At 45.9% G+C, this 24,834-nt stretch overlaps 4 protein-coding genes and 1 long non-coding RNA gene across 5 annotated transcripts; 4 read left to right on the top strand and 1 right to left on the bottom strand.

The window, feature by feature from the left end:
- The first annotated feature begins 295 nt into the window (after nucleotides 1-295).
- Nucleotides 296-7,163, top strand: LOC118177169 (lysophosphatidic acid receptor 6-like). Its single transcript, XM_035344633.1, has 4 exons — nucleotides 296-419; nucleotides 900-1,047; nucleotides 3,440-4,718; nucleotides 5,485-7,163. Exon 3 carries the CDS (start codon nucleotides 3,647-3,649, stop codon nucleotides 4,706-4,708), a length of 1,062 nt encoding a protein of 353 aa, XP_035200524.1. The 5' UTR covers nucleotides 296-419; nucleotides 900-1,047; nucleotides 3,440-3,646; the 3' UTR covers nucleotides 4,709-4,718; nucleotides 5,485-7,163.
- On the bottom strand, nucleotides 7,077-15,953 carry INTS11 (integrator complex subunit 11). The gene is made up of 17 exons (XM_035344632.1): nucleotides 15,926-15,953; nucleotides 15,484-15,581; nucleotides 14,497-14,570; nucleotides 14,047-14,275; nucleotides 13,828-13,926; nucleotides 13,705-13,739; nucleotides 12,850-12,988; nucleotides 11,902-11,966; nucleotides 11,157-11,346; nucleotides 10,774-10,857; nucleotides 10,579-10,668; nucleotides 9,815-9,977; nucleotides 9,537-9,644; nucleotides 8,896-8,957; nucleotides 8,666-8,808; nucleotides 7,765-7,894; nucleotides 7,077-7,256 (listed from the first exon to the last, which is right to left on the bottom strand). The coding sequence occupies exons 1-17, from the start codon at nucleotides 15,951-15,953 to the stop codon at nucleotides 7,191-7,193; spliced, it is 1,803 nt and encodes a 600-aa protein (XP_035200523.1). The 3' UTR covers nucleotides 7,077-7,190.
- LOC118177176 lies at nucleotides 15,555-16,112 on the top strand. The gene is made up of 2 exons (XR_004755704.1): nucleotides 15,555-15,652; nucleotides 15,904-16,112. It is a non-coding gene; the product is annotated as an uncharacterized LOC118177176 (long non-coding RNA).
- A 76-nt stretch (nucleotides 16,113-16,188) lies between these two features.
- CPTP (ceramide-1-phosphate transfer protein) lies at nucleotides 16,189-17,869 on the top strand. Its single transcript, XM_035344636.1, has 2 exons — nucleotides 16,189-16,417; nucleotides 16,492-17,869. The coding sequence occupies exons 1-2, from the start codon at nucleotides 16,296-16,298 to the stop codon at nucleotides 17,012-17,014; spliced, it is 645 nt and encodes a 214-aa protein (XP_035200527.1). The 5' UTR covers nucleotides 16,189-16,295; the 3' UTR covers nucleotides 17,015-17,869.
- Nucleotides 17,870-19,779: 1,910 nt separating this feature from the next.
- Nucleotides 19,780-24,706, top strand: TAS1R3 (taste 1 receptor member 3). The gene is made up of 6 exons (XM_035344637.1): nucleotides 19,780-20,148; nucleotides 20,483-20,783; nucleotides 21,539-22,318; nucleotides 22,563-22,766; nucleotides 23,053-23,173; nucleotides 23,737-24,706. Exons 1-6 carry the CDS (start codon nucleotides 19,871-19,873, stop codon nucleotides 24,660-24,662), a joined length of 2,610 nt encoding a protein of 869 aa, XP_035200528.1. The 5' UTR covers nucleotides 19,780-19,870; the 3' UTR covers nucleotides 24,663-24,706.
- The last annotated feature ends 128 nt before the right edge of the window (nucleotides 24,707-24,834 follow it).

Below are 24,834 nucleotides of genomic sequence, written 5' to 3'. Positions count from 1 at the left end.
CGGGTAAATGAAGGAGGGATGCTGACAGCCTCCCGAAAGATTGTGGAGCTTCGGTGCAGCAGCGGTGTGCTGAAGAGTACAAGGTGGGGCAGGGCGGGAGGCAGCGGTCCTGCTCTTAAGGCGGTGGGGATCAGGTCAGTGCTTGGTCCTGCTGCAGCGTGGGAGGACAGGCCCTCTCGAGGTGTCACAGATGAGAAGTGACACGCTTCCTCCTCTGCTACCAGGTTCGCCAGACCTACCTCTGACAGCGTGGAAAGGAAAGGCAGGAGACTTTGGACACTCTCTCCCTGTGGAGCACGCTGACTCTTCACTGATTTATTTGCTCAGGGACTGAGCCTCCACAGTTCTGTCATCTTTGGAAGTCCTGGGTCTCTACCACAGAGAGCTGAGGCTGCTGTGCTGCTGGTTTGCCCCTTCTGGTAAGGCCTTGCCGGGGGTTGGGGTGGCGTAACGTGCTGCAGGGCTTCTCACCGCAAGCAGTGGAGCTCGCCCAGCTGCTCCAAACCCTGACGTGTGCCCACGTTTTCAGAACCCAATTTGCCTGAAAGGGAATGGCAACTAGCTCTTGTTCTTCTTCCCTGCGAGGGGAAGTGAGAGCGCAGCCACAGGCCTGTGTCAGGGCCTCGCTTGGGCTGCAGCACTGGTACCTGCTCCAGGGGAGGCTGCAGGGGCGCAGGACGTGACCAGGGGTGGCTTTGGGTGGCAGCATTGGACCCTCGACCCCCTACAGTGGGTACCTGGAGAGAGCCACAGCACGCATAGTGCTGGCCCCGTGCTGTGCCCTCAGCGCAGCTCTGGGAGGGAACGCTTCGCTAGAGGGACAAGTCTGCCTGGGATGTCGGTGACAGCTTTTCATCTGCGCTTCCTGTGGTTTCTCTCTGTAGAGCAATGCGGGAGAGCTCTGCCGTGTGCCTTGCAGGGCAGCTTGCTCCGGTGTTAAAATTACACCAAAGAGCTGCGCGGTGACCTTGTAGCTGCAACTCTGGAGAAGCTACTTCACTCGTCTGCAGCTTTTGTACGAGAGACGATGGCCTGAGCTGAGCTCTGGTGAGTTGCCTTTCCAATTAAACTTATTGTGAGACTTTACAGGGCAGAAGACTGAAGCAGACAGCCCCCGCTGCCATTTCGGGTGTTAGGCGAGCTACCTCCTACTGCAGGCTCAGGTATCACGGCGTTTTTTTAAGCTGCAGTACAAAAGTACCTGCTGTTGAGTTTTCTGCAAATGTTTCCCATCTTTTGGTCACAATAAAAACCTGTTGTGCTTATGGGTTTATTTATCAAAGCCGGTTAACCGAGCAGCCCAGGTTTGTTGTGGTGGTCACTGGCTGGCTCTGCACAACGAACGGTGGTGGTTTTTTGCTGCCTTTTTTTTTTTCCCTAAATCCCAGAGCATGTGTGGTGTTTAGCTGCCAGTCGGGTTAAACCACAACAAACTGTTAGAAACGATCCAGAAGACATTTAATTGAATTTAACATCATAAAATACACAGTCAGTAGATAACTTGAATGCTGAATCAATTCTTTAGTGTCCATCACTAATACTTGAGTGTTATGACTGGGGTGTTTGGTGTTCTTTTCCTCCTGTGGTTGTACTACCAATGTTTTTCAGTTGATGGAGTTTGGCCACACAATACAGAGGTAGTTCTGTCTTTGTTTGTTTGGCAGTGACGCTTTAAAGCCAAAATCAGAAAACCTGTACTTAACTCAGAGTCCAAAGGGAAGAAAAGCTTTGTTTTTATAAGAATAATTGTCAAGGCAACGCACCCAAAATCCAGTGTAAACTTTGGTGTATGATTTTCTGTGTTTCTGTAAATCAAGTCACTTTGTACAGGAGCAGAGGTGCTTTTTGGTTGTCTAGAAGAAACACCAGAAGTAAAACAGGAAAAAAAAATACCTCAGGTGAAGCAAAGTTGGCACTGGAATTTGGTCGGACTCCTTGCTTTTAAAATTGTAGGTAAGGAAGTGGTACGTTACTGCAAGAGAGTGAATTGGCTCTACGCCTGCAAAATGCACGTTTACTCTGAGACTGTGTCGCTTCTGTTACCTCTCATTGAAAATATTTTCAACCAGACGGACGTGCAGGGTGGTGTCATGCAGTGCCTACTTGTTTAGAAATGAGTGGATGACCAACTTGTGAAATAGTTTGTCAGTGATTTTTTTTTTCTCCCCCTCTGTGTTTCCCTTTTCCTGACTCCTGGTGCAGTTCAGCTGAAAGGGCTTCTTGTTACACGATGGGCTGCATCTAGGGACGGGCGGTACTGGGGGTACAGGCGTTTTTGTACAAGCTTCCCTGTTACTTCCCTGCAGCTGAGGTATCAGAGTTGCCGACTAGCACACAAGGCAGGATCCTATTTAGGGGATGCAGTGAGGGTACAGGTGCTGAAAGGAAACGGTATTAGTGTCGCAAACAAGTTCTTTGCAAGGCTGTGTAACTGCACTGCAGGGGATGCGAGCGGCTTGGGGTTTTGGCGGTCCTTTAACGGTCTGATCTTGCCATCCTCCAGCACCTGGTCAGTACAAAGCATACAAAAACTCGTTTGCCTGGCTTCTAGAGAATCTTGGGACATATCTCCATAATGCAAGCAAGTGCTAGTCGGAAAAAAGTCCAGTTTGTTTTGGAGCTGTTGGCTGATAATGCCTAGGGCTGTCCTCGTCTTGTGAGAAGCAGTGTCAGCCCCCTCTGCCCAGCCTGCCCCGTTAATGATTTTACAGGCCTCTGCCTTATCTTTCCCTAGTTGCAACACTTTGAACCTATACAAAGTAGATGTCTGGGGGCTTTTGCTCTGGCAAAACTCTGAGGAAAAAAAGCTGTTCCACGTTCTGTGCCTACTGCGGTGGCTTAGCAGGGCCTGGCTTTGTATTAATTTTCCTTTGTATGCAAATCCCTTTGTATTCGGTGCAAGACCATACAAGAAGAAACATAGGTTTGCCTACCTGAAGTGAAACCGGTTTTTGCCTTTCTAACCTTCCAGTTATAATGTCAGTTATAATGTCGGGTGCTTTTGACTGCACTACATAAACAAGTATTGGGAGGAAGTGCGATTTCAGCATTTCCTTTGGAAAGTCCCTAACGGCCTTTGTATTTGTCTTCAATGGCTCACCCTTAGACAGTTCTTGTGTATTGTAGCTGGGATTAATTTTTTCCACTCCCTTTAAGGGCTTCTATTAAGGTGTCTTAACCTTTCGATTAGTTGCTCATATGATTTTTTTCAAATATATGCCAGAAAAAAGCTGCACTGCTGGAGGAGAGGTCACGGGTTTGTGATGCGAGCGACCTGGGTGAGAGGCATCCTATTGGTAACACACACACTAGTCTGTTAGGGGCTCCCTTCTGTTAATTCAGCATTGCCATCTTCTGTTGATTTGAAATGTCAGTAAATAATCGGGCTGCTTTGTAAATTTCAAATGCTAATGTTTTCAAAAAATATTCTTTCTTTCAGTGACACCGCCTTCCATCTGACTTCACCAAGCACAGATGCTTAAAACCAAGATTTCCCCCCACTTAACGTCTCTGCTTTGATAAGTGTTATTTCTTAGCCGCGTGAGATGAAATAAAGCCTCAGAATCAAGAACCTCGTGAGGTAAGGGATGGTTTAAGACTTTTATCAGGTGTTGGATATTCTGACAGCCCTTCTCCAACAGAAATCATGGCAGATATTTCCTGGACTGAAATCATCTCCAATGAAACAGCTGACAACAGCAGTTCCGAATTCAGCTTGGAAGCAGACTTCCAGTATCCCTTGTTTGTCATCATCTACAGCGTTGTGTTCGTGCTGGGACTGATAGAAAATGTCTTAGCTCTGTACCTCCTCTCTTGCACAGTGAAGCATACTTCTCCTTCCTACATATACATGATAAACCTGGCTCTGGTAGACACCTTGTTTGTTTGTGTGCTGCCTTTTAAAATTAATTACCACCTGCATCGGAACAACTGGATCTTTGGTGATGTGGCTTGTAGGGTAACTGGGACGTTGTACTACATCAACATCTGCCTAAGCATCGCCTTTTTCACCTGCCTTTGCATTGATCGGTACGTTGCAGTGCTGCACCCCTTCACGTACATCCGCATCAAAGCCACCCACTACGTGGTGGTGGTCACTGTCCTCTGGCTGGTGGCTGTGAGTATCATGGTGCCTCTCGTCCTTGGTGGGCCCCTCCACCACAGGGGTGTGGGGAACGTGACAGCGTGCTTTGAGAACTTTGCGACGAGCAGCTGGACTCACCGCATGGTGCCTTACAACATCCTGGCCTTAGTTTTTGGTTTCGTGATCCCGTTTTCCATCATTCTGATCTGCTACCCTCTCATCGCGAGGAGGATCTCCCGGATCAAGCACAGCATTCGCAAGAAGAAAGCGCTGAGAACGATCTACATCATCTTGTTCATTTGTACTTTGTGCTTCCTCCCTTATCACCTCACCCATTTGCTCCACTTCTTGATGAGAATCCAAGTCATCCAGAACGAGGCACTCACCAGCCTGATCTACAAAATGCGGAGGGTCACCTTAGCCCTGGTGAGTTTCAACTGCTGCCTCAACCCGTTCCTGTACTACTTCACCTCTTCTAGCAAGCACTGGCGCTTCAACTTCAAGCTCAGATTCAGGTCTAAAATGGTGTACACCATCTACGACCAGAAACTCGGGGAGTACTCGTACATTTATAACCTGCACCAGACACAGGGAAATAAAAACCCCAGAAATGCACTCAACTGACCTACTCAAAGTAAGTACAGCATTCATCTTTCCAATTGTTTTGAAGTCAAACCTGTGAAACCTGCCATTCTGTCAAGGCAGCATGGAGGGAAGTGCCTAGCACTGTGTATTTTTATTGGCCAGCTAGGACAGTACTCAGAGGAGCTGCATTTGCCTGTAGTCCTAGATTGCATGCGGTGAGACATCCTGTGTTCGTGTACGGTGGAGCTGGGGCCTCCTTTTGTTTAACTTTGGGGGTGGTAGAACACAAGGAAAGGGTTACTTAAAAGAAACCAGCTTGGTGCTAACCCTGAAAGCTGAGTGGGTCCCTGCCATCCTCCTTGGCTTTACCCTTTTTTGGAGGGATCCTGTGATTTCTCCCTGGCTGCACACTGCAGGCAGCTGTGTTCACAAATGCCTACATTCCACAGCCAAATAAGGGCCTCTTCTTCCCTTCTTGTGAATAAGTTGATTGGCTTCCTGAGTGTTTGAGGACAGGGTTTCTAGCATCACATGCCTGTGGAGGCAGGCAGGCCCTCTCTTCACACAATTTTAGAAGCTACTAGGCAAGCATTTAGCAGTTAAGCCTGTGCAGGACCACTGGTAAACAGGCTCCTCTCTCTCCCCAAACTCCATCAGCAAAGTTAACACAGGAGCTGGCCAAACTCTTTACACGGTGCAATTCTGGTCAAATGTCAAAGGTCAAAGCTTTTTTTTTTTTGCCTTTTTTTTAAAAAGTGTGTTGTATTGTGAAATGATGCATCTCACCGATTTTTCCCTTTCTTGTTTATTAACAGAATCATGCAACTTCAGAGAAGGGCAGTTTTCCACCCTGTGAAGTATGAGACTTTATCGTGACTGGAACGACTTCATCATCTGGGGGTTATCAGAGTCACCAGAAAGCCACGGGCCTGGCCCAACGTGCTTAACAGCCACTGGTTTACTTGAAAGGATGTGATTTTGGTAACAGATACACAGACTCACCGGTCTGTTCCTTCCCATGCTACGCCCAGACATTACGGTAGCATGGCTACGTTACTGGCCTACAGGCGCACAAGACTGCTGAGCAGATACGAATGGAATGGAAACAGTTCTGGGCCTTGGTTAGGAACAAACTGTGCTTAACCCCAGCAATGCTACAGCAGTATTTCACATCTGCTGTGCAAAACGCAGCCAAAAAATCACCCGTGGGCCTGGCACCCTGCACTGGTCGGGGTGCCAGGTTATGCTGGACATGGAACAGGAAATGGCACAGCCCTCGAAGGAGGTAGGGAGTAGGTTAGTGGGGTGGAAAGGCATCAAGGGGAGTCTTATAATAGGGTTAGAGCTTTGTCATAGGTGGCTTGTGTGCGTGCAGTAGTACTTGTGTTACACTAAGGCTGGCTTGCTGTGCTTACTGCTACGTGCAGTTTGAGTCCTGGGTCACACCGACACCCGTTACTGATGGGTCAGCCCCTGCCCAGCATGTGCTAAATGCAACAGCTGAACTAGAGCAAGTCCTCTGCCTCTCTGGATTTTGCTTTTGTCTTGGAGAACTACTTAGAATATCAAGAAAGCCTGCGCAAACTTTAAAGCTATTGCCCATAATGATTTTTGTATTCAGCTGCTTGGTAAAACTGCTAGGAAATCCTTGCACTTGGAAAATGAAGATGCTCTCCTCTGAAGGGAGCATTATGACAAATTATTGTCTTTCATGTGAGACTATTTTTGTCCCATTCATAGGCTATGGAAGAACTTCCCTGCACTAAGAGACGATTCTCTAAGCACCATTTCTGTGGAATTGGCAGAGGAAGAAAAAGTCAGAGACTACATCCAGGAGGTGCAGCTTTCTTTAAGGCTTGTCAGCCATTATTATTGATACTTCCCTCAATGAAAGTAAAGCTGCTGGGTAAAAAAGCACATTTAGGGCTTTGTATTCTCTTCTACATTAAGCTTACACTTTGCATTTTAATTGCAAAGCTCTGAAAGCTGCCTTTGTTGACGTCTCAGGCTTCTTCAAGTTCTGAGTTTATATTCCCTTATCAGCAAGGTGGAGGGCTGGCTGATGATAACCCTCCATGGCACACCAGGGACTCCCTGATCACGAACCTGTAAGACAAGGGAGCTGTTCTGTCCCAGGTAAACCGTCCAGGATTTCAGGACAGGAGCGGGGTCAGTGCATGGCTGTTGTTTCTGCTTATTTTTGTGATCAAAGTGAGAGAAGCACTGCTGAGGTTTTAAATAAAGTGAGCTGTGGGAGTAAAAGAATGCTAAATATATCTTACCTTACTGTGTGAGCAGCATGAAGCTTGGTCCTCGGGACTCAGAAAGAGGCTGCAGCGATGTCCAGGACAGGTTTCTGGGGAGGAAGACTGCAGCGCTGCTGAACACTGTACACACTCACTGCAGCTAATGGACAAACACTGCAATTCTTTTATTAAAACCAGAAAAAAAACATTTGACAATGTAAACAAAATAAAATGTAAATTTCTCTGAAGCACCGCTGTGCCTGCTGCTCTGTTGCTCAAGATGTACTCTGTGGCAGTCCCTTTTTGAGAAGGGATGTGAGATAGCTGCCTAATTCTTCATCCTAAAGGAAAAAAAAACAGGATGAAAGAAATCTTCCAGTTGACTCCTATCTGGGACAATAAATTAGAATCTGCTACCTAGAAATAGACTAAAATAACTCCTGGGCCCAGCAAAATCAGTGTTTGAAAATGGAAATGCATTTCTGGGTGTTCTTTCAAACTTAGGGCTGTAAGATCTCCACTTGTCAAAGAGAACCTCTTTGAGCTCTCTTTTCAAAATAAATTTTTCTTGAAAGCAAAGAATAAAGAACCCCTGAAAACACTTAGAACTCAGCCATAGAAATTATACTTTTGAAGAAAACACAACACAACTAGTATGTCTAATCTTACCACAGCTCTGTGCTAGCCAGCTTTCTGCCTGTTGTTTGCAGTTTTATACCTGCATTATAACTCACCCACACACTGCCCGGCTACTGCAAAGTAACAGCCTACCTTGTTGGCCAGTTGTGGACTTCAGGACTTTAAGAATAATCAGAGTTGCCTGAGAAGTGTGTTTGTGAGTATCCCTACCTGGTACGTCCAGGACACGAGCAGAACTTTGGTTCCTTGATCCTCAGAGTGTGCCGTAGCTTGGATAAGAATGGACTCGACTGTTATCGAACCATCAGGGAGATGCTGCACTGAGTAATCCTTCAGGACCCTGGTAAGACAGAAGGGACACAATTTATTTTGGAGGGGACGTGCACACAAGCTGAAGGATGGGTCACCTGTGTCTTGAATCCCCCAAACCAGCATGTTGTTACTGCTTTTGGCTGTGTTTCTGAGCAGCACCCCCTGCCCAAACAAGACAGAAGGGGCTAATTCACAGCTTGCTTATTTTGGTGCTTATGTTAATCATTAGGAGGTCCGACATTTCCTGCAGAATTTACTTCTGGCTTCCATCATACACAGAACGCCATTCTAAGACCCTGTTCATCTGAGCAAAGGAATACTCAAAGAATTGATGATCTGCCTGCAGGAAAAGCAACGCAGAACAAAACAAAACACCTGCTCACCAGGTTCATCTGGTACTAGCTTCTGAATATCTTTAAGAGGTGTCTTGATCTTGTACTTGATGGTCTCACCCCAAACAGCAGTGCTAACTTCAGCTAGAGAAGCAGCTGTGACAGCAGCAAATCAACAGGAACAAACATTTCTAGGGGGGTGCACCAGTTTGGCACTGACTGTGAGTGCATATGCTGATGACCAGCCTCTGCTACTGAAGGGTAACCTCTGTTCTGTTTAAGTTGGTTAAACAGACTGAAATCTACAGAAGTTCAGGCTTCTGGGCTGCAAAATCCTCTCTTAACTCTATATGGCACGGCTGACAGGGCAGAAAGGAGGACGCGCTCGTTCTGCCTATGTTAAGAATGATAACATCATTCATCCCTAGGGGAAAAAAAAAGCCAAGCACAGCGAAGAAGGGACTTACCCTTTGAGATGGTTATATACACGAAGCACTGTCTCATGTTCTTTCCGTGGATCCTGAATGTGAACGCGGCAGGTGAAACGCAGCTGATGTTCCGCAAGGCCCAGCTCCTTCAGAGCCTGCTCGGGAGAAACCAGACGGAAGCTCTGCAGAGGAAGAGCACAAATCCACTGTAAGTTACTTCTCTGTGCATGCTGTGGTTTTATTCTTCCTCTGTGGTCCATGTTACTTACGTTATCCTTCATAATTAACGTGCCATGCATTAGTTTTGGCTTCTTGACATCTGGCAAGAGCCCTAAACCAAGGCCAATGGAAGAGAAAGACAACGGGGTTAATCATTTGTGCTTAGCTTTTACACATTTAAGACAACTGCTGTAGGACTTAATGGATCGGATCTCCAAGTCCCTGCTGAGGTTCACAGACTAAGATTTCACACCTTCCATCTCCTGTCCCTTAAAACAAAGCACATGCTGCTTAAATCACTGTCAGTGCCCCAGATAGGTAAGAAACAACATCCAGTAACACAGATCAGCTGCCTCCCTCCATATCACTTCCTGATATGAGAGGTTTTAGGATTTTTCTTACAGAGGATTGATGAAAGTAATTCCAGTTTTCACAGACCTAGCTAGTAAAAGCATACCTGGACTTTGTTTTTACACACATGCACAGCATAGCAGCCGCTTCATTTCCCAGAAAGCCCTTCTCAGCCACCAAGCACTGGTAAAATGCTCTTACACAAGAAGTGCTGCTGTTAATCACCACTGCTCCAAATGGCCCTGCAACACCAGTTCTACCTAATGCCAGTACTGTACAAATAAACCGCAATACAGTGGCAGGGCGCAAAAGCTGGAATTCTTGGTTGAAAATGCGTTACCTATCGCTGTTTCTCTCTTCAGGAGTCCCAGGGATATGTCTACTGGAATGCTTGGATTGGTGAATATTGTCGTGGTCTCTCCATTTGTAGGCATGTAACAGCTGACGTCTGCAATATAAACAATGGCAGAAGCACTGCTGCAGCAGCGATTCCCATCCCAGACTGTCCTGTACATTGTGCTATTCCTAACTATGCTAAGGTCCATTGGGTTAATTATATGAATTTAGAGCTTTCATTCTTCTGCTTTCTACTCTTTTCAGTACCAACACTGTACGTACGAAATTCCTGTTCTATTTTCTGCTTCAGAAACTCCATTTTCTTTGCTTCACCGTGAACCAGCAGAACATTCCGTGGCTCAGCCTGGCGAATCAGCTGCATTATTCCCTTGGCATCCGCGTGGGCACTGAAGGACATGTACTCCACCTGCATCTTTACCTCCAGCTGCAAGAGAAGGAGGTGGAAAGCACAGGCTTTGTGAATCAGCAACCACTTTGCCTTGTTACAGCTTGTATACCACACACGAACAGACCCAGACCCCTCCACATTTATTTTAAAGAAGGAAGCAAATCACCTGCACTGGGAAATGATGTTGGAGGGAAACCTGCTTATCAGCAGCCTGAACACCATACAGAAGAGCTCTCAGTAAATTATAAAGCCAAGCTGCAGAGTTCCAAAGCACAACAGTTGTTGCACATTTGCCAAAAGAAATCAATGCTTAAGTACACTTGGGATCAGTTTCAAAATCCCCTTCTGCATGAAAATGTATTGTTGCCATCTAGCTGACTAATCAAGCCTACTTATTAAGCAATGCTATAAATACTCCCCTGACAAAGGGGAGTGAATTTAGGCCAGGGAATTCTGAAGCAATAAAATGGTAGGAGGAGCAAAGAAAAGAAAGCCTAGTTCCACTCTGATCAAAATGTTACTCAGGTATTTCCCATGTTGCATCCAGCATGTTCCCATTACAAGTATCCGGAGTCTAACTACCACCTAATGTTCCTAAAAGCTTCCCCCAGTGATCCTCTTTGAAAACAGAACTTACTATTTGTCTTCCCTCCATTTCCAGCTTGCGCTGTCCACTCAGAATCTTATGGCCCACAGTTCCCTGCACACAGTAGCCTGGCATGATGACCTGAGAAGGAAGCCAGAAAAACATAATGCTGATACAAGGTTCTGTTCTTACCATCTCATACGTGACATTACTGCAAAACAACACTCATTAAACTGAATCTCTTACCATATTCTTTTCGTTCCCTGCCCATTTCCTGAAGATCTGAAGGGATTGTCCTGCATGAAGCATACCAGGAGTTGCAAACACAACCTGGAATTCAAAGATGTGTCAAGAATCACCACAGAAAAGTTGCCTTTTTAAAAAAATAATGAAAAAACATTACTTCTATAAATGTCCTAGAACTGCAGAGAGAATTCACTAATACCCACTGTAGCACACTTAGTGCAGCAAGGCTCCAATAGGGCTTTTTGCTGTTTTATTGTATTAATGGGTAGAAAACGCTTAGCTTTTGCGGATTGCTTGGTTTGCCTGAACCAGGAACAGAGCAGTACAAAAGCAGCTCCCTGACACCACAGATCCACTCTACCACCTCGTTCATGCCCACCTACCATAGGTCCTGGGTTATCTGCAAAGGCCCGATCAAATGCTTTGATGTGCTTGAATTCAAACATGTTCCTCTGCACAAATGTCTTCCGAATTTTCTGATTAGTCCATGTGATGAAGAGCTTGTAATAATGGTTAGCCTTCTCTGTCAGCCCCGTGGAAAAATAAATTGGAGCCTTCAAATTCATTCTTTCCCTGTAGAAAGAAGAGATCCAGATCCACGAGGACCAAATTAGAATCCTGGCTCCCCGTGCTTAAAGTCCATAAACCTACATAGCCTCCAAAGATTTCTGCACCAAACATAGTCCCAAACTAAGTCACTATCACGACATTGCTGTGTCACTGTGCGTTGACTTACTGCGAAGTCACCTTTAGCCCATTTCCACACAATGCTGATAAGAACATTTAATACTTTACTTGTTCATCCCTTCTCCCTCTCCCATAAAAACAGTTGTAAAACGTGGCAAAGCTGCAATCAAATTATTTGAAGGATGGTTGGTACCAAGTGTTTGGGGACAGAGTAGGGGATGATCCTTGTAAAGATGGCTAGTTTACTGCTTAGGGTCAGAAGCACTGGGATTAGTGATACGTGGAAAGAAACAATTCTGCAACCGCCACCATGAACCAACATAAAGAGGAAAACTAACGAGAATATTTGTACCAAACAGATATGAAAGAATCATTGAAACCTGTCAGGACCACAACATGAGGACACAAAAGAGGAACATGCACTGAACAGACTGCACTCACCAGAAAGTTTCCAATAAAATGCAAAGCTCCTGGGCACGTCCAAGGGCAAATACTGGGATAAGAACCTGCAATTGAGGTATGATTTAGTCTGTGAAGCCAGTGAATTAGCTACACTTAAATCAGGAAAACTTTCCTGTGTTGCAAATTTCTATTCCTGTTTGCAGCTTCTGAGGGATGAAAATGACTTTTTTAATGTCCTTTACTGGGCATGCTCTAAACGTGGTGGTAATGAAAAAGAGAATCTCAGAAATTCTCTTTCTGTTAGCAAAGACAGGGGCTAAGCTCCGAGAAACAGAAAAGTCTGACTGAAATTGTAAAACAATAATGGGACCGATACAACCAGTAGCCGTGCTGCAATGTTTTCATTATACATTCCAGGTGCTTTGCGACTAGCTCAAGTTGTTCACATCAGATCACACGAGCCTGGAACAGGCTAACCCAGACAAAACAGCCAGGCAACTGAAAGCCACACACAAGGCACCGAAGCATCGTTTACTGTGTGGTAATGGCACTTGGAGGACTTTTATGGTAACAGGCAGCGTAACGCTGAACAGCAGGAAGGAGAATACTGAACAGACACGGGAAATCAGTTTTGATTAAGCTTAAAAGCATTAATTTGAACCGTCATTCTCAATCACTTAGTTCGTATGACTAAGAGGATGCTTCAGATACAAGAGGCAAATAAAGTTAATTTTGCCTTCATCCTTCATAACTGGAAACTGTAAGCAGAGCATTTCCCTTCCTGCCTTATTCATACAGTTTGGTTTTCTTCTTGACACAGTTTAAGTGTTTAATACTCTCTCTTTTAAATTACTGATGGAGACATATAAAAATTCCTTCAGTTTTTCGCTGAAAATGCAGAAGCCTGAGTTGGTTAACAGTTACACAGCGCTACGGAGATGACATGCTTCACAGAGAAAAAACACATCACATAACAAAATGCTGTACCTTTCCTCCTCTTTCTACGGTCTCGTGAACTTTCTTCAAGAAGTCTCTTTCTCTGCAACGTTTGGAGTCTCTGATAGTTGTGGCATAGGTGGATTCAGTTATTAATAAATCCGGGCGACACTTATCAATCCAGGCGGCCCTAAAACAAAAGAGTTTTTTAAAAAGCCAATCAAATTAAGGGATAGGATCTCATTTCTCATCTGCAGGTCTCCAATATGAGCACAGAATATCACTATCTCCATGTGAAGAAAAGAAGAGGAACACCAGTGTGCATTGGCTTGCCCAAAGTCACCTCTGAGTTCCATGGCAGCGCCGGGACTCTTCTCTTTGCAGGCCATGCTTTCTTTAAGTTAATACAGCTCAGAGTAGACACCAACTCCAGATTTTGAAAAGCAATTTTCCAGTCTGTTGTTTTAAATGCATTAAAATGCAATAAAATATTATTCTAAATTATCACAAATATGAAAATCTCTCATACATACCAGTAAAAATAAAATGAATGTTAAAGTTTGTGACTGGCACTTTCTTAAAAAGTAAACACATCAGGGAATACCACAGCAATAAGGCATTTCAAACACCTACATCCAATTATTACACAGCCTTAAAAATGGAGTAATGTGAGTACAATTAAGAAGATTACATTAAGGTCTATCCTGAGGAATCAGTTTAAATCTGCTCGTTCTCAGAATTCAAAATTGCCTTTATCTTTCCAGCAAAGACACCACTAAGTGTTCCAGTCTCCCATCAAACACCAAAGAATAAATGCTGATAAGCCCCTACATATTAACAGAAGCTACGGTAAAACTGTCCTGTCTGAAAGAGATACAATTCATAGAAACCCAGCTTCCTACTTACCCTAAATGTCTGTCTGGTGTCATGTTGTAATCACCCTAATGGAAGAAGAGAAATCCATTTATATTCTCAAGGTAAGAGGGCAGGCTATTAAAAGGAGATGTAAATGCTGTTGTGCATACTTACAGTGTATACAACTGACTCGCATCCAACCTTAATCTGGAACATGGCTGCGCCTAGCACATGGCCTGCATAGTATGCCTTGATCTCCAACTCCTCATCCACCTGTACGAGCAAGCAAACACTGCAGTCAGTAACGCAAAACCTTTTAAAAAATAAAATTACTCTGCTTTCCGCAACAATTCAGTTGGTCTCATCCAAGACTATGCAGAAACGGTCACTTACCTGAACTGTCTGGTGAAGATGCACAGCAACCACTTTTTTCATACAGTCTTTAATCATTTGGGAAGTGAAGAAGTTAGTTTCCCCCTTCTTATCTACAGTTATTTTCCTATAGTCCTCCAGAAGGATAGGACAGATGGCCTTGGTGGGATGTGTCATATAAATGGGCCCATCGTATCCGACCATTTCACTGAAATATGGCAAAGCTCCACAGTGGTCCAGATGGAAGTGGCTGCAAAGAGACAGAAAGGGTCAGAAATGTTACACGGGAATTTAGCTTGCCTGGTTCTCACATCTTGCTTCAGAATTTCAAAGCACTGCCCAACATAGAGGAACTGACCAAATATGAATGATGGAACTGCAACATGTTGGGTTTTTTTTTCCCCTCCTTTTTAAAAAATAAATAAATAAATCCTGTTTCCTATTTCAGTTGTGGTAAGGAAGCTTTCTCACCTGATGATCACACAATCTAGGAAGTCAGTCAGCCTTCCATTCTGAGTGATGTAAGAAAAGTCAGGAAAACGCCTCTGCAAAGAGATGAGAAGCAGGTTATCCACTACTAAACAAAGCCAGTTAATACTGAATTATTAATTCACCAGAACATAAACCACCTGCAATACTGAACACATGCTATACTCCATCTCAAGGCAAAACTACACTAGGTCAGAGACGACAGTAGGGTCGTCTGCAGGCAACTCCATCAATATTCATGTGCAAAAAAGAGTCAAAGGAAAAAAGGATAGAAGGACAGCCAAACGATGGACAGGGAAATTGACCCTGCAACCGATGTGTTTTAGCCACACATAGGCATTAAGACAGAAAGCCTCAAGACCTTTTCTGTAATAGCACATTTGCTCTTTGTCATGCTCTAATTCTTTCTATCTTACAGAATATTCTTGCCATTATTCCTTTCTTACCAGTACCAGGTGACCAAACACCAGGAATAATTCCTAGCTCCCTCTCCAAAGCGTTTGAGATGCATGGTGTGCATCCCACAAGTAATTAACTGTCCAAAACCAAGCATCATGTCAACAGCAGTCTAGAGAAATTAATGCTTTAAAGCACAGAAGATACCCTGTCCATATGGAAGGCCAAAAGCACCAGGAATGGAACATTCACAGGTTAATCTTTTTTTCTTCAGAGTCCGCAACCCAGGGAAAGAAAAGGGTTGGCTGGATGGGGGGAACTTCCTCCACCAGAAATACTGGAGGGGATGTACCTCTTGCACAAAAAGGGGTGACACTTGTTCATTCTCAGCAAGAGCTGATATATGTGCCCAATCATGTACACCCTGCTAACACTGCCTATATGTAAGATGAGTAAGGCCATGTTCAAATAGTAATGAATAGAGCAGGACAACAAACCAGGAGCCCTGCTGGGCAAGGACAGGCACCCTGAAGGTATCCCTGCACAATATTCAGGCTTCCCCATGATACTCACGTCATCGTTGTAGCCCATGTGCATCCCACAGTCAAGCATAACATTCTTCCCCGCAATAGACACAAGGATACAGCTGCGCCCCACATCCTGGCCAGCCCCTGGGCCAAAAGAAAGACAAATCAGACACCTCTGGGAATGTTTAGTCACTTCAAAGGACAAGCATTTAAAGGTCTGTACAAACTGTTCAAGAGCCCTCGCCCGCTTCTGATGTGGGAAAAGGACTATAGCCTTTCCTCCTGGCAAGCAGATCTGGCAGCAGGTAAGCAGATGGGCACTGACTTAGCCCTGAGCTTAGGAGAGGCACTGAAAGGGCCGTCTCTCTAGCGGCCTAGGACGTGTTACTTCTAATTATGAACGCTAACACCCAATTCCCTTCCTTAATGAAAGCACAGCACCCAGCGTTTTTCAGTTGTATTTCAGGCCTATTTTAGATTGGACTTACCCAAGGGCGTGACTTTTATTTCAGGCATTTTAACCAACTCTAGATCCCAAACTACGCAGGAATTATTCTGCGGACACTCCGACAGGATCCCCGCAGCCCAGAGAAGCCGCAGCGAGCCTCACCACCGCCATTTCAACCCCGTTTCACACAGGAGGCTGAAGCGGGGGCCGGGCTTCATCCTAGAGGGAAGAGAGTCGGAAAGCACAGCCGAGCTGAAGGCGGATCACCCACCCTTGTCCCGCCCCGACCGGGGCAGCTCCCCCGGCTCCTTCGCCAGGGGGCGGCCGGACAGGGCCGGGCCTCGGCACCTCAGCGGCTCCGCGCACGCCCGGCGGAGCCCGGCCCATGCCGGCAGCGCCCGGCCGAGAAAATGGCGGCGGCTGCGGGCGCCTTCAGCCTGAGGGAGGTGCTGAGCGCCTTCCAGGCGGCCGTGACGGAGCGCAGGGAGGTGCTGCTCGGCCCCTACCTGCGCGGCTGGCGGGGGCTCGTCCGGTGAGTGCGACGCGGGGAAGGGCCGGGGGGAGCCGCTCGCTGATGCCCCTGTGTTTCTTTTTCTCCGCCGGCAGGTTCCTTAACAGCCTGGGCGCCATCTTCTCCTTCATCTCCAAGGACGCCGTGGCTAAAATACAGATCATGGAGAGCTACTGCGGTGGAGAGAGGCGGGAGGAGTACCGCACGCTGCAGTCCATGGTGGCCTACGAGCTGGCCAGTGGGCTGGTGGACCTCCAGAGGCGGTCGGAACATCCCGACTCGGGCTGCCGGACCGTGCTGCGCCTGCACAGGGCCCTGCGGTGGCTGCAGCTGTTTCTGGAGGGGCTGAGGACTGCCCAGGAGGACTCCAAGACGTCCACCATCTGCACGGACTCCTACAATGCCTCCCTGGCCACCTACCACCCCTGGGTCGTTCGAAAGGCTGCGACGGTGGCCTTCTGCGCGCTGCCCTCGCGGAACGCTTTCCTCGAGATCATGAACGTGGGCACCCCCGAGGAAGCCGTCGTCATGCTGGGCGATGCCTTGCCCCACATCTCCAGCGTCTACGGGATCACCGAGGAGCTCTATGCCCATCACAAGCTGCTCAACCTCCCTTGACAGGAGGAGGTTAAGCAGCAATGCCACATCCCGACAGATGAACCACATAAAAACTTTGTTTTCCTGTGCACAGAAACATCAGAATCCCTGCCCCTTGGTCACTCTCCCTTTCCTCTTCCCACAGGGAGCTGACAAAGCTATTCAGGATGCCTCATGTTATAACAAGACAAATGCACTAAGAAATACATACATAAGTATATATATTACTGCCTCAGCTCTACAGGGACGGGGAAAAAAGGTCTATGCACATGCTTGAGAGAGTTCCCTTTTCTCCCTGGATTCACCTTCAGCTCTCCAGCTAGGCTGGAATGCAGGGCTTTAATTTATTTTCAAGCTAAACCAACAGCCTCTGAGCAGTTACAGCCTTTGGTGCTCTCACGATTATCGGTGTAACTTCATTATAGAATATCCAAATACATTCACACTACATGTGACCTCACATCCTAAATGGAGGTTTAATTGCTATGCTGTGAAAATTCCCCTTCTGCTAAAACCACCTTAAAATGATTACATGTTTACGTAGGACAAATCCATGTATTAAAATGAAGCAGTTCCGTGTTGTAAACTACAAAATACCTCTTGCTGGTCTTTCCTTGCTTTCTGATAAAGATGGAGCTGGTATTTCATCTGTGTAATGTATTAAATGCCTTAAATTATGTCAAATAATGTTACGTGTCAAATGATGTTTGGTCTCTTGTGGGTTTAGCGCAGAAATGGTAGTATGACCACGTGGAAAAATTACATTTTCTTCCCTGTCACTTTCATTCTCAACTATTCCTCTTGTGAGATAAATGTTGACATTGAAAATGAACTTTACTTGAAATTAAAGAACCAAACTTTCTTAGCAGTGAAAAACTGTTGTACATTTATTGCCAATCATTTTGTGCTAAGTGTGCTTTAAGTAAAATACTAATTTTATCAGTCTGCATGGTCACATTTAAACAAGGTGTTGCCTAATGAAAATTGTCTTTTCCTGGTGTCTCTAGGAATTTCCCCCGTCTCTAAATGACAGGAGGCTTTTAAACAGCCCCAGGTAGTCAACACTCAGTAAAATAGGTCCTGCACTTTGCACAAGTTCAGAGTCTGTCTGCTTTCACTAATGCAGCCACATCCAGAAGTAAAAAACCAAACACCACCACACCTTCACTTCCTTCACGTACAGTAACTGCTGTCCTTGAAAGCTGCAACAACATGCAGATTCACTAGAGGGAGTTTGAATCCACGGTCTGTCATAATCTCCAATCCCACAGTAAGCAGAGTTGATTTCACCTGAAGATGTGTGCGGGACTAAATAACTGCTTATATGCAACACCTACACTCTTCAAGCAGCTCGGTTTTTTTCACTCCATGCAGCTGAATTTCTAGTTGAAACTTTTAATAGGAAGTTCTATAATTAAAGCTAACACCTAAATACTCCATTAAGAAGTTAGGGAAACCTGTAAGGTATCCTTAAAAAAAAAATGTCGATACAAACATAACTATATACCGTAGACACAGATACCTACAAGTGTCATTTGCCTGAAACGTGCATATATACACCTAGCTTTTGATAATGCGCCTCCTTCTCTAAGATACATGAAATCAGCTTTGCAGCAAAAGTGCCACTGGTGGTACACGCAGCTTCTGTGATACAGTACAACGTAAGTTATCAAAATGCAGTGAAGTGAACTTTCAATTCAATTGAATTTTTCAATTCAGAACTATCCTGCTTTCTAAAATTCAGACTTGACAGAAAAAATGCAAATGATGAACCAGCTTAAATTACTATGGTAGGGAACTTGTACCTACCTCAGCAAACTGAAGTTAACACCACAGCTCAGTGTGAGAAAAAAAATTAGATTGGCCAACAACATTTTGCTATATATATCCTGCTATTTTCTGAAAATAGCAGGATAGCCATGAGTAATAGCTCACCAAAGTGGCAGCCGAGGAATGGTTCACACCTGTTAAGTTCTTGTGGTGTCCTGAGGAAGACTTGGGAATTTCCGTGATGAGGTGACCTTGAATTTAAAAATATATATATAAATTACTGTTGTGTAAGACAGTTACCACTACCCTACAGTTCAGGCAACTCAACCTATCATTCCAAAGTTAATTTAAAAATAAACTGTGACATTCTTTCAGTGCAGGTCACTTCAAAGTTGGGAAAAGAGCCTAAAGGAAGAGCTTGCTTTCTCACTGAATTGAAAACCATTGAGAGTTAGAGCATGTGTCACCTGCTGGGGGGAATTATTGGATTCAAAGGCTCAAATAAGAATTAGGGACCAAAGAATAAATTTTCAACCACAGGGGGAACTTGAAGCATTGTGGAGGGATAGCAGCAGGTCCTAGCGAGTATGAACAGTCCAGAACAGGAAAGCACGTTTGTAACTGGAGAGAAGCACCTGGTAGATCCCTGGAGAAGCAGTCATTTTTAATAGCAGCATTTAATGTCTTCCTTGACTTTCTAGAAATACTTGTTTTGCGTTCTGCTGCTACTTCACTTCCACTGATCTCAAAGTCGATCCATACTGTCAAAAGGGACAGGGTAGATGGGAGAATGCACAACAGTGTGTGTAGATAGACTGTATTTAAAAATAAGCGTTCTTATTGTAGGGATCAGTCTTCTAACAAAAATGAGATGAGGGGGAGGAAAGGAAAATATCTCATGTTTTTCTAGCATCACCCAGGACCCTCTGTGAGGATCCTCACTGAGTAAAGGAAAGCAGGATTAGGCTAGCGGTTTGCAACCAAGGACACGCATTGGGTACTGCTGCCTATTTGACTACTGCCCACTGAGCATAGAGTTACACATCTAATGCAGTTTGCTAAACAAATTTCTCCATGTGATTTTCATCTCTCACGGTTCTATTTAAAATGATTTCCCAGGACCTACTAAGACTGGATCCCCTGCCCCTATTCCCTCTCCCACATTTTATCATTTCCATGAAACATTTTCTCCAAAATAGACAAATAATGGTCCCTTACCTGCTCCTGGGCTTGAGCTTTGGTTACGCAGTAGCTCTCAAGCCCACATGCCTCTCAACTCAGTTTAGAAGGCCTGGAGATTATATCATAGGAGGCTTGTTCCCTTTTGGAATGGACACCATAAACCTGACGGCACGATCAGAGCCCACGTTGGTTGTGTGTGAAAGGTAAGAGGAACGTTAGCTTCATTAGTACGTGTTAAATTTGGTGATGGGCTGGGGAGAGAAAGAAGTTGTCCTTTGGATAGCACTCGATGGTCTCGCGGGCTAACATAAGAGGCGAGATGGAAACAAAGATTAGCTCTAAGGTGTGCTGTTCCATCACCGTGACATTTCTGATTCTGAAATGGAAAATGTTTGTATGTTTCCTTGATGCAGCCAAACTTCAGATGGAGCCGACGCTACGGACTGGATGCTAAAATGTCAGAGAATGTGGAATACGCAGACCACCAGGACAACAGCACTGGTGGATCGTGTAATTCCTTATCTCCTCTTCTTGCAGGTTATTTGTAGATGGGCTAATATGGGCCCTCGGGATGAAGTTTGCTATTGATCAGATCAACAACTCCACGTCACTTCTGCCGGGAGTAAAGCTGGGCTATGACATTTACGACACCTGCTTTGAGCCCTTGGCAGCCTTACAGCCCAGCTTGCTATTTCTGACCCGAAACGGCACAACCGGCATCGGAGTAGTATGCAACTACACCAACTACCAGCCTCGCGTGACTGCTGTCATTGGACCACATAAGTCAGATCTCTGCCTGGTGACGGCCAAACTATTCAGCTTTTTCTTGATCCCACAGGTAAAGAGACCCTCCGGAAAAACAAGAATTCTTTTTGGTGGGGAAGGGATTGGATAGAATACAATACTTCAGTTGGAAGATACCTTCAAAAATCTCATCCAACGGTGTCTGTCTTTGAAGCAGGGCCGTTAAAAGTATAGATTCAAACCTTTGCCATAAATTTCCTTTGTGATCTTGGGTAAGTCAATAAACTCCCCTCCTGGAACACACTTCAGTGTCTCACTTCCCAGGGCAGAGAGGGGTAACTCACACTGCTCTGTGATCCAGGTAAAATTATAATTACCAGAGCTCCCACTGTAAATTGGGAGGATCTCCAGGAAATACATCTGTGGCTGTAAGTACTCAGCTACCACAACAGAGAGAGCTGTAACAGTCAGGTAAAATTAGCCCTGAGCTAAGATATTACTGAATCCTGGGGGGCTCACTCTTCGTTGGAAGTAGCTAAATACCGTTATCATTAAAGACAAGGGCTGGTGCTATGATACAGGACACAAAGGGCAGTGGAAGGGGATAGCCACGCATGACAGCACTACCAGAGGCAGGTGACAGGGGCAGTTCAGAGTTCTCTTGGTAAATGCAGCCAACATGGACCCATCTCTTCAGGTGAGTTCTTCCTTCCCACAATCCTGACCCACCTTTTTTGAAAATCTAATGTACTGAGACTGAGCAAGCAAGGGGGAGAGTGATCTGGACTGTGAACGCTTTCCTCAGCTTTACTCTTTGCTTCACTTTCTGTCTGATCCTCCAACCTGCAGGTCAGCTACGGCGCCAGCAGCGAGAAGCTCAGCAACAAGGAGCTGTACCCATCGTTTTACCGAACTGTTCCCAGTGATAAGAAGCTGGTGGAAGCTGTGGTCCAGCTGCTCAACAGGTTTGGATGGAATTGGATTGCCACCATTGGAAGCGATGATGAATATGGCCGAGGAGCCCAGCAGCTCTTCTTGAGCATCGTTGGAAATCACAGCATCTGCGTCGCTTACGAGGGGCTAATTCCTACAGACCTCACAGAACCCAAGGCTAAAATCCAACTGAAAGAGACAGTTGAGCTCATTAACAAGACCAAAGTCAACATCATTGTCCTTTTTGCCTTCACGCAGCCAGCACGGGCCTTGCTGGAAGAGAGCATCAGGATGGGACTAAGCAAAAAAGTCTGGATTGGCACAGAAGCCTGGTTGTTGTCTGACATAGCTTCCTCCACCTCAAACATCCAGAGCATCGGAACGGTTTTAGGCTTTATTATGAAAGCAAGCACAGTCCCTGGCTTCCAGGAATATGTTGCTGACCTCTTTACCTCCGTCCAGCAGGATGCATTTTGCCAGGAGTCCAGAGAATTCTACCACCGCATGGCCTCTGGCATGCTGGGCACATACTGCAAACAGTGCGACCACATCTCTCTGCACGACATCTCGCCCATACTAAGCAACTCCCAAATCCAACCGGTGCACGTTGCAGTCCACAGCGTGGCCCACGCGCTGCACAGAGCACTGGGTTGCACCCACCAAGGGTGTCCCAAAGCAGCCATCAGATCCTGGCAGGTGAGTGAAGGTCAGGGGGACGAGGAGCAATTTTCATCCATTTTTTCATCCAATTTATGCCATCAGAGCTGCACACAGCCAGACGGGGATGGGGGGAAACATTCACCAGAAGGCTGATAGCTGCAATCTCAGCCCCCATAAGGGACAATGATATCAGCCAAAAATTAGGTTCCTGCATTATCATACTCCAAACAAAAATATCAGCCGTACTCGTGTCTATTATCAATTTTCATTTTCTCCTCAGCTGCTGCACTTCATGAATAGCTTCACATTCACAGTGAATGGCCAGAGTTTCAGTTTTGATGAATCCCACGGCACAAACACTGGCTACAAGCTTATATTATGGGACTGGAAAAATGGCACCCTTACACATCTGCATGTGGGAGACTATGAAGAGTCCTTGGACGTCAACAAGTCCCAGATCCATTTTCACACTGCAGATCAAAAGGTAAAGAGGGTGGGCAAAAGCACAAACAATAACAAGATGAAATAAACTTGTTTTCACTTCATCAGAACTGTTAATAAGGAGCTCCTAGCCTGCATGCTACTCTTGCTCCCCTGCAAACGTGTAATCCACATCCATTATGCCAAACTAGAAAAAGGTTTTCCCAGCACTGCCTAGGACTCAGACACAGATGTGATGCCAGCAAAGCAGAGCCAAAGTCTTTTAATTTGTTTGGTGATATGGTACTTCTCAAGGTGCCTGGCTGACACTTATTTACCCTTTTATCTAGGAGCCTACATCGGAATGCTTTAGAGAGTGTAAACCAGGACAAATCAGACAAATAAAAGGGTTCCACCTCTGCTGCTACGACTGTAGAGACTGTACAGAAAACACCTTCTGCAGCTCTAAAGGTGAGGTCTGCGAACGGCACCGGCTTTACCTGTATTATGTCTACCTACCACTTGAGGTCACAGGTTCACAGAGCTCAACAGGGCTGGTTGTGGGCTCCTCCTCCAGGAAGCACTGCCAGGGCAGAATTTGTGTCTCCCTTCTGTTCTGCTGTGCATTGCCTGACATTGCTCTACAGGTCTTCAGTGTGGGACCTTCCTCTGCCGATCCCAAAGAGAATACATAAGGACAACGTGCATGTGTTATCTCAGAGGTATAGGAGAGAGCAGTATGATGAAATTCTGGGATCTTAGCTAGTAGAGAAGCACATGATGAAATTCTGGGGTCTTTCGGAAGCTGGTGATCGATCCTTCTTGGGGAAAGGAAACAAAGACAAGAAATATGTGGATCCTTTTGTGGGGAGGGTGGAGAAGTAGAGGGAAAAGCAGATCAAAAAAAAACCTTTGTGAAGGGGGGGGAAGTAGGCAAAGCGGCACTCAGAACAGCTGCATAGCTGAGCCTTCCTCCCAGACTGCCTGCAGCAGCACTCCAACACGGCCATCACCTTCTCACTGCCACTTTGCAGACAGCTCCACCTGCACCCCCTGCCTAGAGCATCAGTGGTCACCGGTGCGGAGCACGCGATGTTACGACCGCAGCGAGAGGTACCTCTTCTGGAACGAGCCGCTCACCGTTGCCTTGCTGACGCTGATGTCCATCGCCCTATGCCTGACGGGTCTGACAGCAGTGCTGTTTTTTAAGAACCTTGAGACGCCCGTCGTGCAGGCTTCTGGAGGCGATCGGAACCTCTTCGCCTTGTTCGCGCTCATGCTGCTGTGTCTCAGCTCCTGCCTCTACATCGGGAAGCCCAGTAACAGCCTCTGTACGATGCAGCAGGTTGTCTACGCCCTGTGCCTCAATGCCTGCTTCTCCACCTTCTTCACCAAGTCCCTCGAGATCTCCCTTCTGACTGACTTCCCTCGCTGGGCCCCCACCTTCTTGCCGTGGGTGACGCAGAGGAGGGCCTGGCTCGTCGTTGCCTTGTGCCTCCTCACCGAGTGCTTGCTCTGTTTCTGCTACCTCCACCTGGGCCCTGACCACCTGGTGTCCGACTACAAGTCGCTGCGCACTGAGGTTCTGCTGGTGTGCGACACCAGGTCCTGGCTTGCCTTTGCCTTGATGCACGGCTACAACAGCTGCTTGGCCATCGTCTGCTTCCTGTGCACCTTCATGGTGGACACTCCTGGTAAGAAGTACAACATCGCCAGGGGGATCACGTTTGCCTTCCTAATCTACTTCATCATCTGGATCTTCTTCGTCGCTATTTTTGCCACCCTGAAGACAGTTCTCAGGTCTGTTACTCAGATCAGTACCATTCTGATGATCACCCTGGGTATCCTGGGGACCTACTACATCCCGAAATGCTACATCATCTTGCTCAAGCCTGACTTGAACACAGTGAATTATTTCCAGAATTCCATCAAAGAGGAGACAGAGGGAGACTCTCAGTGAACAGACAATAAACCAGACCCACTGCAGCCTCGATAGGAACTGTCTATATTTGAACAAGATGGTTCTGTTTAAATTTCATATTGTAAGAGTCGTCATAATGTCGTTGTGAAACAAAAGGGTAAACCTTCCAAAATCAATGTTTAAATTTCTGTTAAGCAATGTTTACTATGGA

The sequence above is a fragment of the Oxyura jamaicensis genome, chromosome 21 (assembly GCF_011077185.1).
Source record: "Oxyura jamaicensis isolate SHBP4307 breed ruddy duck chromosome 21, BPBGC_Ojam_1.0, whole genome shotgun sequence".
Lineage (NCBI taxonomy): Eukaryota > Metazoa > Chordata > Aves > Anseriformes > Anatidae > Oxyura > Oxyura jamaicensis.
Note: the sequence above shows the minus strand (reverse complement) of the source record. Positions and strands in the feature narration are given on the sequence as shown.